The 16,908-nt window shown below is 42.1% G+C and overlaps 1 protein-coding gene across 1 annotated transcript; it reads right to left on the bottom strand.

Annotated features, from left to right (window-relative positions):
- Nucleotides 1–251: 251 nt before the first annotated feature.
- RPS16 (ribosomal protein S16) lies at nt 252–3,740 on the bottom strand. Its single transcript, XM_072864376.1, has 6 exons — nt 3,640–3,740; nt 3,497–3,552; nt 2,638–2,739; nt 1,758–1,854; nt 582–629; nt 252–449 (listed from the first exon to the last, which is right to left on the bottom strand). Exons 2-6 carry the CDS (start codon nt 3,542–3,544, stop codon nt 304–306), a joined length of 441 nt encoding a protein of 146 aa, XP_072720477.1. The 5' UTR covers nt 3,545–3,552; nt 3,640–3,740; the 3' UTR covers nt 252–303.
- Nucleotides 3,741–16,908: the final 13,168 nt, after the last annotated feature.

Genomic DNA, 16,908 nt, shown 5'->3' with positions numbered 1-16,908 from the left:
GTGCCCACAAAAAACAGGATGTAAGCCTTCTTTATGTTCTGATAACCACACATTCATCAACAGGAGAAAGCTCTTCTTTATTCCCAAGACCCTATCTATCTAGCCTGACTTACTATGAAGGGATAAAGAGAACTGCCAACAGCCCTCTGATTTTACTTCACTATTGAACAATTTGCGTATCAATCTTAGGGTTAACACATAGTGAAAAATCTATTTACCCCCAGAGAAAAGCGCAATTTAGAAACATAAAATGTATCAAATTCTCTTTATGTTTATTGACTGTCACATGACTGTAGAACAATTTTAACGGTAAGACTTCTGGTAGCGTGCACGAGCACCAGGTCCTCCAAACTTCTTGGATTCACAACGGCGAGGATCTGCAACCAGCAGAGTCCTATCATACTGGATTAGAATATCCTTGATCTCTTTCTTGGAAGCTTCATCAACATCTGTTAAAAAAAAAATCTTCACTTTAAGAAGTTTCACATAGAACAAATCCTTATTAGCATTTTTTTTGCACCAAAACTACCAGAAGCCATACATTTCCACTTAAGGCTACTACAACAATCAAAACTACTTACATTTTTGATAGTAAGCCACCAATGCTTTGGAAATAGCTTGACGGATAGCTGTTGAAGAAAGATAATGGATCAGTAAGGACTGCAAATGTATTTAAAACTTAAACACAAGGTGCCAGTTAACTGAGAAACTTGCTGTCTTGTTTTCTGCCAAATTGTCCCTTCCCTCCTTCATCTCCCCTCCCACATATTCCACATGACCTTTATTTTGGCAAATCTGAAGAAGTCTGTGCCAACAGGCCACCCACAGTTCATTTGTTGATTTGACAAGCTACCAAGCAATTGTACAAGGGCAGTCTTGATCACCTTCTCTTCAGAGTACTAAGGTAGGTTCATCTTCTACCTACAAGCAGTCAACTTTCAAAATCCTTAGAAACACAATCCTCTGAAATGTCTATACTTTTCGACAAGGATAAAATTGATCAGTGTGTTCAAAGACTAAGGAGGCAAAAGGGACAATACGGTGGTACGCGCAGTTGTTCTAGCATTCCTCAAAACAAGCCTGTAGCGTAGTAACACAGTAATCAGAACTCAAACCAGGAGTATGGGCGTAACTGTAAAGATTTTGTTAGGCTGTTATCTGTCAGAACATTAAGATCAGGATTTTTGTGAAAGTCTGAATTTTCTGAAAAAATGAATGCAATCAACTTTGAGACTGAAACATGTCGCTGCTCTTCATGCAGCTTCAGCTCCACTTCACTAATCTACGCTCAAACTCTAACAGCAGAACAAATCTATCATTTGTAAAGAGCAACTCTATCAACAGCTAATGCAAGTACGTTCTCAATCTACCCTGCAAGGGAAAAAAACTACCTAGCTTTGCAGGTCAGCTGAAAGATGCTTCTGAACAACATGGAAATTCACAACTAAAGGTAAAATTTCTAATGATAAATCCTCTCTTCCCCTCCCCAAATCTTTTTGCTCAGCTGTACTTCAACTGTCCTGTCACACTGCGAGATGCAAAGATCATTTCCTTGCATTTCCTCAGAACTTCATCAATTTACTTCAACTTACTCTAGATGTTACAGCTCTGCACGTAAAGTATAATCAATAAGCCCTTAATAAGGGAAAAAGAAACACAACATCAAGATGCACAAGTTACTGTTCTAAACTCAAGCCTCTTAAATATGTGGCTTGACTTGTTCTAGCCCACACCGAAGATCACACACAAAATCATACCGTAGATTTGCGCTACATGGCCACCACCCTTTACACGGACTCTGATGTCAACACCAGCAAACCGTTCCTTCCCCAGGAGGAGGACAGGTTCAAGCAGCTGAGAAACAAAACACAGAAAGAAAATTCATTTGTGATCAGAGACAACAAGGATTAGAGCTTGTAGCAGGTTTACCAAATGTGAAGTTATTAAATGTTCTGAAAAACAGAGCCTTGATTTTACAAGCACACACTCCAGTTAAGCACACCTCTTGCAGAGTTCTTTGACATCTACTAGGACTGTTGTAAAATAAACTTACTGAAGTCTTGAATTTTTTTTAAAGTTCCAAAAATCTTAATAGCAAAGCATATGTACACAGGAATTAAGAGCAAGGAAATAGTTTAAGCAGAATGCCATAATTACATCAGCACTAGAAAAATAAATCAACTTATTAAAATTGAACATTTGAAGTAATTTGAGGGTGGTTTTCTCCACTATTTATTACACTTTGTATTTATCTAGTTAGTTTTAGATTCTCTCCACAGTGTTCAAACAGCTACTGTATTAAGCCCTAAAGAATCTTTTAAAAAGGAGGGGTCTAAGTCATCCATTTCAATTTAAAAAATGGATGTGAAGTGCTGAAAATACTTCACATTACATTAATATACATTAATCCAATTAAGCAAAAAACCCCACCCTTCCCAACAAGACAATCATAAAAAGACAGCTTTCTGAATTTTCATAACAGATTTTCATAACTAGATTTCAAGTGACCAAGTAACACACAACCAAAAATTTACTACTGTCAATAAGGCACACAATTCTTCTCCACCACCAAGCCATTATGTGTATAATAGTATTTCAACATCCAAAGGTGGTGGCGGAGGTTGGGTGGATGCTTACTTTATACTGCAGAGTTCTGGGCTCAATCATCTCCAGAGGTCTTCCATTCACTTTAATGAGGCCATTTCCTCTCTTGCAGTGGGCAACAGCAGTTGCTGTTTTCTAAAAATCCATACATGTATTAGTGCAGCACTTCATTTTTACACTAGTTAATTTCTATTTAACAATCTAAAAGTCTTCGTTTTATGCCCAAAGTTAACATCTCACGCTAAACAAAACAGTACCACTCCTTACATTCCCAGGTATTCACTCAAAATATTCAGGCACTGTCTTAACAAAATTATACGTAGTTCATAGTTATAAATTCTATACAGTTATAACATTTAGTTATAAGTTAGGGAAAGATACTCTCTCCATCCTGCAGCACAGTATTTTTGTGGCTCATTTCCTCACAAGACCCTGTTACCTAGAATTATTCGAGCCATTGGATCCCGGCAACGCGAACTTTGTCTTCCCACCGCCACCTCATAACATGGCTCTCGCACACCGGCAATGATGACCCCTACGGCCTGGGGACGGCAGCGGCGGCCGCTCCCGAGTACTCCCGAGCGAGAGGGCAGAGCTCCGACCCAGAGGACCCGGGCCCACTCCCTGAGAGAACAAATCTTTCCCCCCGCTTCCGCACGGCCCCGGGGACAGGGCGCGCTCCGGCACCTCCGGAGCGGGACACGTGGGCTGCCGAGCAGGCCTCGCCACCGCTGCTCTTCCCGCGCACCCGCCCCACACACAGCCCTGGCGAGGAGCCGGCGCCGCTGCTCCCGAGCTAGGGCCGAGGGACCCCGAGCATGTAAGGCCACAGGGCGCGGCCCAGCCCGAGAGCGAGGAGGAGACGGAGCGGGCCGCGGCGCCCCGGCCTCACCTTCCGCCCGAAGACCTGGACGCTCTGCAGGGGGCCCTTGGCCGGCATGACTCCTCCTGCAAGACAGAGGGAGGCGGCGTTAGCGCTGCCGGGGGAGAGGGCGCGAGCAGGGCGGCGGAGGCCGGAGCCCCCCGGACACTCACCCTCGCCTCAGCGGCGGCACCAGGAAAAGGGCGGACGGGGCTTCCCAGCCTCTTCTCAGGGGCAGCCGGGCCGCAAAGCGCAACGCCGTCTTCCGGCAGTGCGACAGAGCGCCCGGGTCCCCCTCCCCTGCTCGGCCGCGCTTTGCGGCAGCCCGGAGCTGGGCGGACAGGGGAGGGCGGGAGCGCGCCTTCCGTTAACCGCCGTCCCTCGGCCGCGGCGGGCCGGAGGCTCCGCGCGGCGCCCCGGGGAGGCCAGGCCAGGCCAGGCCGGGCCGGGCCGCTGGCGAGGCACAGTGGCCAGGCCGCGTCTCTGTTTCTCCGGCTTCTTCTGGCAGGGCCGCGTCTGCCGCCTCCCCGCTGGCGGACAGGCGCAGCCCCCGGTCCCTGCGGCCGGTCGGAGGGGCTTGATGGGCGCTGGGGAGGGTTCCACGGCGTCGACCGGACCTTTTGCAAGGCCGCCGCATGGGGCCTGGGGCGCGCTGTGCCTGCACGCTCTCCCCTCGGCACAGCGGTGTAGGGTCACCCCGCCTCTTGCCCCCTCCTCGGTTTTGCTCCGTTGTTCTTGTTTTGTTGGTGAGGGTTTTTTTAAGTTGCTTTCGTCGCACGGAGAATTACCTCACTTTCTGTTTTTTCCGTAAAGGGATGGCGTCCCCTTAGACCCCGTGAGCGCTGGGTAGGCGTTGTGCCCCTTTCAGAAGCCGGCTTCTCTCCCCTTAACGCTGCTGCTGTTGAACCTGCCCGCACGGGGCTCCCCGCCGCTCCGCGGGGGAACGGGCCGCCGCTCCCCGCAGGGAGCCCGGGCGCCGCCCGGAGGAGGCCGAGGGCCCGCACGCTGCTCCGGGGGCCCGGCGCAGCACCCTGGGGGAAGCACAGCCCGTGCGCAAATGGGTGAAGTTAGTAGCGGGGCAAGGCCACTCACTGCCCGAGCTCTGACATGGGTTACAGCAGCTTGAAGGACTTCTTGAGGGGGATAGAGAGGATGCACAGCCTGCGGAGAGGTTTTTTCTTGAGTTACTTACGAAACATCTAGTGTTAACACCATAGTGTACCACCCCTTAGGTATCCCAGTCACAAGCAGAACCCAGCTGGGCTTCTGCTGTAAAGAGAACAAAACGATGCCTTCCCTGGAAGGCTTACAGTCACACTTAGTACTTCCTTCAGATGCAGAATACAAACTACATGGCTTTTTTAGTTTTAAAGTTTGGTAAACTGCTGGAGAAGATGAAGAATTAAACCTTGTATTCTATTCTAGCGTACACTGAGGCATGTTCAGGCAATTCTTTATACCCACTTAAATAGTCACAGACCACTATGTTTAAGATCAAGCCAAGGAGTTCTCAAATTTAGGGAATCCATGGAGCACTATGAAGTTAAGCTTTTATCTCTGTTTTCGTTGCTTAATATCAGTCATAAAACACAGAATTTAAGGCACTTTCAGATTGAAAATATTTTACTTTTAAGGCTTGGTATTTAGAATGCAAAATTTTCCACAAAGACAAAAGCAGAATCCATCGATGAAGCAAGGTCATGCTTGTTAGATATTTTAAACGATAGAGATTTAAATTACTGTGATTAATTAGAAAGTTGACTGCTCAAATGAAACAATCAGTTCCTTTGTCTTTGGACAGGATTTTAAATACTGAACATTAGTCATCAGTCATGTGAGGATTTAAACAAGCACTTAGCTTTATGCAATCTGAGTGATTAGTTCTATTCAAGTGAATAGTACTGTGCAGAGCATGTAAGACTTAGCACATCTCAAACCCCCAGTTGTACAAAGCTTTAACATGTGACCCGAAAAGTGATTTTTTTTTTTTTTAAGGCTGTTTCCTAAAGAACAGTGTTTATGCAGTCACACATGTCTATCACCCACCCTTTCCCCATCATCGGGGGAAGGGGAATGGTCACCATCTTGTTGGCCAATTTCAGTTAGTTTTCACAGAAGAATGGAAATTTCAAAACCAGTTTAGCTTGTACATATTTGGTGAAAATAGGTGACTCTGTGTAAGAGAGATCTTTTACTTGCATAATGAAAGCAGCTGCAGGAGCTGAAATATTAGACATTGCAAAACCTTTATTTAGATGAGAAAACATAATACCTAATTAACCCACTTAGACAAAAAGGTTCAACTAAGACTTACGATCTACCCAAAGGTGAGCCATTAGTAACTGAGTTTTGTTGGGTGTTCAGGGCACTTTTAAAGGAAAAGAAAACAAATCTAAATCTCTGCCTTTTGTGGGTATTATCCAAGGTCTGCTAATGAAGACCTCTGTTTTAATACCAAGTGCACCATTAAACGAGGAGGTTTAAATGTCTGCTTGTATAAAGTTTACCTTTTGGGAGCATGCTTGCTTAGGTCCTGCAAAATTCATCCTCATTTGGGTGTTCATCTGCTGCAAACCATTCCTGGAACTGAAAATGTTCATCCTAGAAGAACCTGTGTATAAAACCAGTGATATGCCTACACATATGTATTTTTCTGTTAGCAAAATAAGAAGATAAGCAACATATATTGATAGTGTAGCCTAGAAAATAAGGTTAAAGGCTTTGTGCTGCTTGTTTGCTTTCTAGCATAAAAATGGGAATAGAAGCTAAAAGTCATTTAGAGACCACCTACCACAGGAATTAGGCTGTAACATAGGAAGAGAGAATTAGATGATAAGTATCACCATATACAAAAGAAACAAAAGGTACCAGAATGGGGAACAAAAATCAGGTAAGATACTATATTTTTAAGACAAGTCCAAGCACTAAGAATATCCCTACTTAGTTTTACTGAGCACAGAATACTTTAAAATCATAATAGATCTCTGATTTCAAAAATAATAACATAGTAAGAATCTCCAAGCACCACCTACAGACTCTTGTCTTCACTTCCTTTTTATTTGTAAAATAATTGTGCCTGTGGAATGTCAGGCACTTGTTTGGCAGCCTTTTTTTTTTTTTTTTCAACCTTACTTTGCACTGGTGTGAAGGGTTACATAGTACGCAAAACAGTGAATAATCAGGCCCAGAGAAACTAAGGCTTATTTGCTGGGAAGCCACTCTTACTGGAAGGAGCATTTCAAGAGAAAGCTGGCAGGTTTGAACCCATCTTGATAGGGCGTTTTTATTATTTCCTAACAGGAGGGAAAATACTTGGATTTGACTCAAGTCTAAGTCCTTGATTTCATGGTGATTCTGTATTGTACTAACAGATGATCTCTTGTGTATCTTTGTACCGCCAAGTATCTTACAACTACTAAATCTTTTACACAGGCGTTTAGTGAGGCTTTAAGGGATTGAGAGTCTCTCACTGACAGACCTCCTCCACTGGAGCTGCTTTGATCTCATTTCAGGCTGTGGTGTAAGATGCTGCTGTGACCTACTCTCCTCCCACAGACCAGGCACGTACGCTTCCGCTCTGTCAGTTTGCTGGGAAAAGCTAGGGTATAGCAGCAAGGTATAGCGCTATAGGGGAATGACTGTGACGATGTCTCCAATTTCCTCACTTTGCGACAGGAGAACAAACCTTGTGTAGGTAACATGGCTCCATGGGGAGGAGGGCAGGAAAGGAATGGCAGGAGATGGGCAAAGGTGGACCAAGGAGAGTCAGGGAGCTGGGCTGAGCAGAGCAGCATTGTATCCATTCATTTGGAAATTTGCCAGCATGGAGCATATGGAAAACTGCAGTACAAAACCTGGGTGTCAGTCCACTGCCCGCCAATACTGTCAGGCTGATGTAGTGCAACCAATGAATTTTAAATGTATACTTATTTGAATGCTAACAGAGATTTTATTTGGAGTCCCTATGCTGGAGTCAAATCTATTGAAGATTTTTACTATTTATGTGTTTGTGTGTGGGGGGGTTTTTTGTTTTTCCTGGGATTTTATGTAGTTTGGAATTTAAAATAGCAAGTGACTGGACTTCCATGTGAAATCATGATGTTGGTTCTCCACTTGGACCTTGTCATCTTTCAAATCAAATTCACATGTAAGTTCAAAAGGTAAACATTCCAAGAGGATGGCATTTTAGCTTCCACTTAACACAGAAGTATGTAGCTACTGAGAGTGTAAGGCAACAAAGAGTCAAGGTCAATATGTTAACAAGGCCAGCTGTAATGTGACTCTAAATTTCCTCCTATTTAAAGGAGAAAATGCTCTCCATGGAAAAATAGTGTGAGAATTAGTGAGATCATCTTCCTCGTGTATTATCTGAAACATTAATAGAAAGGTGAGAGCTATGGCAAAATATAGTCAGTTACTTCTATATATGTTGTCATAGAAAATAAAAAAAATTGTAAAAGTAAAAGGGCACTTAGGGGAAATACAAAGAAACATTTCTTCTACATAGGCCACAATCACATTAAAAAAAACCTAAGCCTTCTACCAAAATGTCCCAATTTGCAATTGAATCATACATTGTAGGAATTTTTTTTTTTAGCAGAGTGGATAATTTTAACCAGGGAAAAGTTTTGTTCATATTTCATGCATGATAAACAAAGCATGTTCCCTGAAGTTTTTACTTCAGACAGCAAAATCATCTCTATACGCTTCAGAAGGCTTCTGTCTTGGACAGATTTATACCTTTTGAAAATCAGTGGGTTCCTTCACTGAGAAGTATGGAGTATTTCAGGAAAGAAGATACTGACGTGCTTTTTTTTTTATGGCAGCTCTTACAATCTGGAAGATCTGGGATACCAGAATATAGTTCTCATATTACATTTTGTGACTGATGTGTGTTTGATGGTAAAGTGTAATTAGCTAATGGATCCCATTATTCCTGGTGCTTGCTTTTCACAGATCGTATTCATCCAGGCAGCAGCTGAAGAGTTTTCTAAACTCAATTAGTGCAAGAATGCTGTGACCAATGGAAAAATGTTTGATGCATGCCAGAAAACAAATCTTCCCAGCTCTTGGAAATATGTTCTGAAAACAAATAAGGATCACACAAGATTTTCATATTAATAAATATTTTTTTCCTAAGAAAATATTTAAAATCTAAAGCAAAATTTTTGGTTTAATTATCCTTCTCTAAGGAAGCTCTATAACATAAGCTCTGGAACATAAGGTTATGGATTATCCTGATTGGTGTGAATACTGACTCCCATTTGCAGATTATAAATGTTAATGTCACACTGAGATTGAAAACACAAGCCAATTTGTAATGTAGAAATTGACACAGTGATAGGCATAGTCATACTGAATTTTATTGCATGTAAATAATTAGCAATACAATAGGTCATTCAGGACCCACTCTTAGCATTGCTACTTGGGAAAAATCACAATTAATGATTGTCTTGACTTTAGTTTTGAATGAATAGGATAGCTCTTTCAGTACAATAAACAAAAGAAATACAAAGACCATCTTGGATCTGAACGTATAGACAGACATTAAGGCTCATTGTTTTAGCTCTGTTACCTGGCTTGTTTCTGGAATCTGATAAGATGTTGTGACTTAAATTTACAACATGCATCCTATTTACAATGGCTGGAAAGGCATATATTCAGTTAACATAGTTTAGCTGGAAAGTGATAGCGTATTAACTGCTCATTTTAGGATCCGTCCATATACTAAAGGATAAAATACAAAAATATAGGACTTGGATTTGGAATATGACTTCATCTGTGTTCGACCTCTCTTGCAGCATAGAAGGCTTTAGTGAAATTTATTGACAGTAAATTAGAATTACTTAAAACTCTTCTGCACATCCACAGAAGCTGCTCTTAAGTATGTGTGCGTGAGCTTATACACTCACACTTTTATTTATCAACAGGAATCAAAGTTGTAAGAAGCTGACCGGGCAACAACCCAGTACCCCCAAGCTACACAAATAAGCTAACAAGTAAATAGAATCACGTACATGAAACAATTTATTTTTTTAGAACGGAACGGCATCTCCAAGCTTCCTGCTGTATTTTGCCGCCCCTGGAGGCTGCTTCTCAGTTTAGTTCCCTTTTTAAGAAACTAAACACAGCAGGGTCCAGTGGGATCCAGCTGCCCTCTCTCAACTCTTCTGGAGAGAGAGGAGTTGTCCTGGGTCTTAGCTTCCACAGGCCTTTTGGGATCCTTTCTGCTTTTCCACCTTAAAGAAATTTAGGGAAGAGTGCCCATAGAAATGGACACCTATTTTGCACATCTCTAGAATACAGACTTCTTGCCCCAGCTGGTTTAGTTGTGTTCAGATCACAAATACGATATTGCACTCCGTGATCCGTAGGTCTACATTTCTCTTTAAATCTCCCTTTTGATGTAACGCATGCAGAAAGTTGCTGTCTTCTAGGTAGGTGAAAGGTGTGATTATTGTTACTGACTGCAGAAAGACTATTAATTATGCACGTGCTTAATTTGCAGAAACATCCATCGTGGTTCAGAGCAGAAAGAGGTAGGTTTCTGTGAAGTTATATTAATCTCTACTGAGGTCATTTCTATTTTTGATTTTGAATCTGTTTGTTGTTTCAAGTGAAACATTTTCCATTGCCTGTGGTAAGAGGGCAGATAAGGCAGAAGTATCAGAGCTCGTGAACTGCTGTGTACTTACTGACCCACCAGAGAACTTGAGACATTTTCTCCAGGAACTGGAGCGGTTGAACTCTGAAGGAGAATGAACCCTTTTGGCAAGGCTGTATAAGGGCTCAGGATGGAAAATCTTGTGTTTATGAAGCAGAGAGAGTGAGCAGAAACGTAGTGACTGTCCAGCTTGTAGCATTAAGGGAAAATAATAATGCATTTTATTCACTCAGGGCTGAATGTGACTAGGTTATCTGGATGCTGCATGCTGCCAGGAATCGTGGAACAGTCGAACCCAGCAGAGTCCCCGTCTGGGGTAGGCTTGACAAAGTGGTTGTTACCTGTTACCAGCTGTAGCTCTTGAACTGAGACAGAGGTCAGTTCTCAGTGCCTTGTTACATGTTAATAGCTGATGCATTTTAAAGTAATCTGTCCACCCTCACCTAGCCCTTTGTTCAGGGACAGCGGAGAAGAAGTCGTAGGATCTGGTATCTCCAAATAGCTCGTTTGTCGTTCTTTCCTCCACTGTTCCCAAGAGAATCTAGCCTGTAATATCTACCCACTAGGAGATCTACACCCAGTTCACAGAAACACAAACACATGCAGTATTACAACACATGTATTAAAATGATATTTTTTTACAAGATCAAAAACAGAAAAAATAAAGTGCTGTGGGAAAGCTTTTACCAAATAAAAATGTCTGTGGAGGCTTGATCATATGTGGGCCTGTGAATAACACTCAGGAGACTATAAACTTTAGACAAACCAGATGGTTAGACAACAAACCAGATGGTTTTATTTATGCAGACAAAGTTCACATTTAGAGAGGTACTTTGTTCTTCTAGAGAAGGTTTCACACACAAAGTAAAATAATTATATATGTGTCCTATGATGCGGGACTGGAACATTCATACAAATTTAAGTCTCATCAAGTAGTCCATTGTCCTTTTGATAGAAATATCATAATTACATCGTTGGCTGCTCTTGTACATGGTGTTGCTTCTTTTTACTGCAGGAGCATCCAAAGGCTTTAGTGAGGATTATGAGCAGCTTTTGTTACATGTTATAAAATTGCATAGGAAGATACAGTCCTTGCTCAGAAGAATTTAGTCTAAGGAAGATGAAATGCAACACAGGAGTTGACCAATGATAGAGGAAAGTAAGAGGGAGGTAATAGGCTGTTACTGAAAGAATTTGATGGTTTTCAACTAGGAACTAACTCTCCTTTTCAGTATCTATGAAGTTAACCACACTGACCTCCTAATCCTTTGGTTTTACTTTTACTGCAAACGCAGAAAGTACCTTTGTATTAACCGTAAAGTATATAGATACTTACTTTTCCTTCGCTGTTAAAAGCTGCTTCATCAAAACCTGTTAAAATCCCAAGGTCACTTGAAATGCTCTCTTTTGTGAATTGTCATCTGTACTCATTCAGGTGGGCTTCGGCCGCTCCCAGAAACTGTTGCCCTGTCTGGTGGAGGTCAGTTCTCTGACAGAATGGCAAACAGTAGGTGCATTTCACATTGTTTCAATGCAAAATTAACATCTTGGGTTAAAAACCTTACACTGGCAGTAACCTCTAGCAACACAGCAATCATAGCAGTTGGTGATCTACAATGTCTTAACACAATTCTTTTTTGAGTGTTTGTCTATGTCATAATTTCACAGCAGCTTCTGACGCAGATTTTTTTAATTTTTTTTTTCTGATGGTGCTACCTATAGCTTCTTGCTGATCTTAGGAAAAAGTATTTCTTGAAAGTGTATTTCTACAACCTAATGTAGGTGTGGCATGTAGTGACACATATTGTGATTAGCAGATTAAGAAGCGAGAGAAATTGCTTTGGTGACTTTCTTAATACAGTTTAAGAAAACCCAGATGCATGAACTTTTACTATCCATTCCTTATGAAGAATCACACCTTAATTGTAAACACCTCTTGAACAGAGATACATTGTGGACTCTCTTCATATTTACATTCCGTCCAAATTTCAGCTTTGCTGAAAATTTCATCTTATCCATATTCTTCTTCAGCTATTGGTTTTATAAAAGTGTTCTTTAAGGGTTGTGACTTCTCAATAGAGCTATGGAGATTCAGAAAATACAGAGCAGATAGATAAACTACTTCTTTTTCACTGGTAGCAAAAGTGTCAGGCTGCTCTAAACATTGCAAAGACCACCTCATGATTTTTCCTGGAAAGTATCATTTTTCCCAAATAAATACAGAAATGATGGCACTAGCATCGCATCTATGAACCACAACAAAAGGAAAATATGTATTTTTAAAAATGAGTAATTTAATTTTATGGCAATCAAAATCAAGGAAAAAGTACAATATCTCAATTTGAGAAAAAACTGAACTGGGAAGAAAAACGCAAACACGGTGTTGAGCATATCAACACAGAAATGATAGTTCCCCTACAGAACAGGAGACCCATATGCATTTCAAACTGTAAAAGAAATGAAGTAGAATGTTCCTTTAGTTATAGAGTACCGAGATTGAATGTACACTGATTGGAGAAATAATACCCTTGCCATAGCAAGACACATCTCACAGTGTGAGATATGCATGCTTTGTACGTGGCCCTTCATGCTCTAACAGGCACCTTGGATGTTGTTTCACTTCTGTAGGTCAGATGCTGCTCTGGGCTCCATGGGAATCCCTGAGTTTGGCACCTTTTCTTCATGAGGAATAAAAATATGGTCTATCAACCAGACAGCATCAAAGAAAGATATTACTCAGAACAGTGAGCTATAATCCTCCCACACTGATCATCACTGCCTGTAGTCTTACACAGTGGAAGACACTGTTGATGCAAGCTTGCAGTCCTGTCTAATGAAGGAGTTTGGAGAGTAATATAAGGATGGAAATACGAACTCTGGTGATTTTATACCACACAGAAATCAGTAGTTAGATGGGAAATGAACCCCAGGTTTCAAAAATGTTTAAAATGTATCTGGCATGCAGGTGCCTAACTCCCAAAGGAATACAAAACCCCTGCCTTTAAGTAACTTAGGAGCCTGAGTTCTGTTTGCAGAATGACATAGATTTGTAGTCTATATATAATTGAAAGTTAATTAGATTAGACTTTTTAAAGTATCTGTAACTTTTGAAAATAGGACTTCTGTTCATTATCACTGGAAGCCTTAGGAGCATGTATTTTCTATCCAGCATGCTCTCTGTATCGAGTGGAGTAGCCCTCTCTGTTCTAGCAAATCCATTATTTGGTAGGAGCTGAAAGCAAACAGGTCAAGTTTCTCACAGACAGGCCAGGGTTGTGCTTGGGACAAATGCAGCAGAGTATTAAGGACTGAAAGAATGTATTCCATTGGATTTAAAGATACTCTGAACTGTTATTCTTATATAAACATTTTTTCTTTTTTTTTTTTTTTTAGATGGGAGTTAAAAGCTCTTCAAGTCTGTTTATTGTGCATTCTGGACTCAGTTTCTAGTTGTTTAATTTAAGAGTTAAAGTATTTTGACAAAAAAGGCCCATATAATCTCTACCATGTAATTCCATTCCACGGTCAGTGACATTTTAAATAGATAAGCCATCAACATAACTTTTCACAATCTTCCATCGTCCCCACATCAGTTTAATGATAATTATGTTTTTTTGTCACGTCATATGGAGCTGATACCAATATATATTTTTTAATCCATAGACGGCATCAGGTTTCAAATCTGTTGGGAGTTACATTTTAATGTATTTGGTGTTCATACCTTTTTAATTAAAACAATAGAACACTTGAGATATTCCATATTGTATTAATTTTTAAAACATCATTCATACAGTTCACATTTAATAGAAATAGTTTTCATCATGCTTCAATAAAATATTAAAATGTGATATATTGATTTATCATTTTGAACGTAATTTTGGGCAGTTAGTTTTATCTCATGTGAGCTTGACAGGATACTTGCCTTTCAACAGCACAAAGAATCGAACCGTCATTTGTGGAAAAAGAAAAAACAGACCATCTTGTCTCTGTGTGATCTCCGCCTCTGCATGCATGAATTTCCTCTATGCAATTATCAAATTCTCTGAATAGAAAGACTTAAACAAACTAACCAATAGCTCTGACTGAACATGCACAGAGCCCTTTCCCTCAGCATCAGAAGCTATACAGTCCCTGTCAGTCTTCCTGATATAATTTTAATTCAGTGCCTTTATTGATCGCTTGCAAAATGCGGCCATTTGGAAACCGTAGCAACTGAAACTTTGCTTTCTATAAAGCAGTGTCAGTGCAAACTTCTCTGCTTAGAGTTTGCGATGCACTTTTTATCTAAAGCCTCTAGGTTCCTGTTAATGTCTGCATCTTTGGATTTCAAATTTTGTTGGTATATGTCCCTAAGCAGTGATGTGACAACTGTTCAGTAGGTAGCTCTGGTCCAAATGATATAACTCTGCTCCAAAGAATATGTGTAGTTATTCTTTCCCAAACATCCAAAAGAAACAACCACTTTGTGGGCTGTTCTGATAATGATAGAGTAATCATGAAATGCATTTTCTTTCTGCTATTCCTGCATCAACTCTCCGGAGGAAAGACCAGGCAGAGGGTTCAGGTCAGACAGAGGGTTTACATCTTTTACAGTGCCAGCTCATACACTTGAGCTAGACTATAAGGACCAACTGATGATTTCACATGTGACCGCTGCATAACTCTCTAGTGATCAGACCTCCAGTCCTTCTAATTTGAGCTAGATTTGAAATCAGTTCACTTAAAGTGACCTTTGCCACTTCTGTCATCTGTTCGGGGTCCTGTAGAAGTTACTGAAGGCCTTCTCAAACACAACTGAAAACCACGGTAGGATGTTTTTTTCAGCAAATGATCTATTCATCACTTTCCCACTCCGTATATGTATTCCTTCCATCTCTCCCCTCCTAATCCTTTACCCCTTTTCCTCTCTTTACTTTGTCAGAGGATTGTGACAAGCCGGGAACAGACTCAGTGTTGATCTAAGTGCGTGTGAGTGGTAGGGGACGGGGAGGGCGAAGCCGGGCTAGCGCGCAGCCCTACGTAGCAGTGAGTGTCCTTGAGACATGGAAGGGGGATCACACCGGGTTGGCATTACTGCCAGCTGCCATGGGCGTGAATGCTAAAGCTCCCTTAGCTTTTCCATCACCACCAAGCGAGAACAGCACCTCGAAGCCCATCATTACATAGTGGACAAGCTAAACTGAAGTGTGTTTGCACTAACTCAAATTCATCTCTACTAATCCCCACTAAAGAATGACTAGAAATCAGCTGATATACGCTAACTCAAAATAATGCTTGAAAAAATGTTGTAATAAACTTTGACGCCGATCCAAAAACCAACGCTCTTCAGGCTGACTTTGTCAGGGAGCAGGAGGAGCGGGGCTGCTCCTCGCGGTGGATGAGCCAGGAGCTGACGGTGACCCCAGCGCCGGAGTGCCCTACCAAAGGGGCACCATCCCATGGGGCTGAGCTGGGGGCTGGTAATGGGGTCCGTTTCACAATCTTTTATTATTTTGTTTTTGCAAGCATGGCTTTCTTTTTGATTTGTCTGTTTCTGTGAAAATCCTGCAAGTCCTGGATACCACCTGCTTCTCAAGAGAAATACTTACTGCCTTAAATTGTTGGCATTTTGGTATAAAAATATTGCGAGTTGATTAACTTTTTGTGAGCTTTGGTCCTTTTGAACTCTCCCATGGCTCCTCTGGTAGCTGCAGCTGGCAGTCTGAGAAACACTGCTCTAGCCAATAGTTTATATTGTCAGCAAACCGCCTTGTTAAATAAAAAAAAATATTAACCTGGAACTAATCAGGCAGCTTTCTTGAACATGAAGCCACTTTTACTGAGATGCCTGCTGGCGTTTAGATAACTGTAGTATTTATTTGTAGTGAAATTGTCTCTAGAGGCCTCCACCACCCTAAAGTGTTTGCTGTTCTCCTCTCCTTGGGCACATGAATCCGGCGTCACCCCACAACCAAGAGGCTTGAAAAGAAACAGGAACCCACCAACGGTGGGTGGGGAGAGAAGCTGTGGGGCCACGGACGGGACCTGGTGAAGGACGAGCAGGCGGTGAGAGGCAGAGCTGCAGGCTCGGCTGGTCTGAGCCCTCGCCCGCTGCCACCCTCACTGAACTCCACTCCCCATTAAAGTCTAGGCTCCTCCATTTGCAAATCAGCATTGATGTTTATATGCCTTTCCCCCCCCTCCATGATTCGTTCTCAAAAGGTTGTTTCTGCTGCCCCGGGAGAGCGGCAGGAAGCCCCAGCCACTGTGTTTCCCCATCTCATCTCACAGGTCCAACAGAGCCCAGGCTGTGCCAGCTTTGCTTGCACACCCAGGGCTCCCTCTGCCATCTTGTAATGAGAACAGGAGGGATTAGGGTTCTCGCTTGTAACTCGTTCCGCAACACTGAAACGCATGCCTTCCTGTACAAGCTATACCCGCCTCTCTATTTAGGTTACTTTAGCCCATGAATTTTATGTTTTTCTGACCAAAAAAAAAAAAAGGGCCAGCTTCACCTGTTTGTTCAATCTGCTTTGTGGCACTCCAGCAACGCAAAGCAATTGTAAACCCTGCTTAATTGGGCAATTAAACTTTGTGACTGCTCTCCATCCCTAAAGTGGTAAAAGGCAGCCAGAATGCACCAGGAAATCTCACCTGGAAAAACTAAGGATGCACAAACGCCTCCTCAGACCAGCCCCTGGGGCCCGCGCAGAGAGGCTGAGCATCCTCTCTGCCCCAGCTGGGTCACGCTGGCCGCACAACGTCCGGAGGACCGGCGTACACAGAGCTTAGGCAGAGT

Source organism: Ciconia boyciana, chromosome 1 (assembly GCF_034638445.1).
Source record: "Ciconia boyciana chromosome 1, ASM3463844v1, whole genome shotgun sequence".
NCBI classification, from domain to species: Eukaryota; Metazoa; Chordata; class Aves; order Ciconiiformes; family Ciconiidae; genus Ciconia; species Ciconia boyciana.
The sequence above is the reverse complement of the archived record's forward strand: the minus strand, read 5'-3'. Positions and strand labels throughout refer to the sequence as shown.

Excerpts from the sequence above, each read along its gene's own strand:
- RPS16 (XM_072864376.1), bottom strand. The coding sequence starts at position 3,544 with ATGCCGGCCAAGGGCCCCCTGCAGAGCGTCCAGGTCTTCGGGCGGAAG. Across the intron at positions 2,740-3,496 it reads TCCAGGTCTTCGGGCGGAAG|AAAACAGCAACTGCTGTTGC; the intron begins GTGAGGCCGGGG and ends ATGGATTTTTAG. Across the intron at positions 630-1,757 it reads CCATGTAGCGCAAATCTACG|CTATCCGTCAAGCTATTTCC; the intron begins GTATGATTTTGT and ends TTTCTTCAACAG.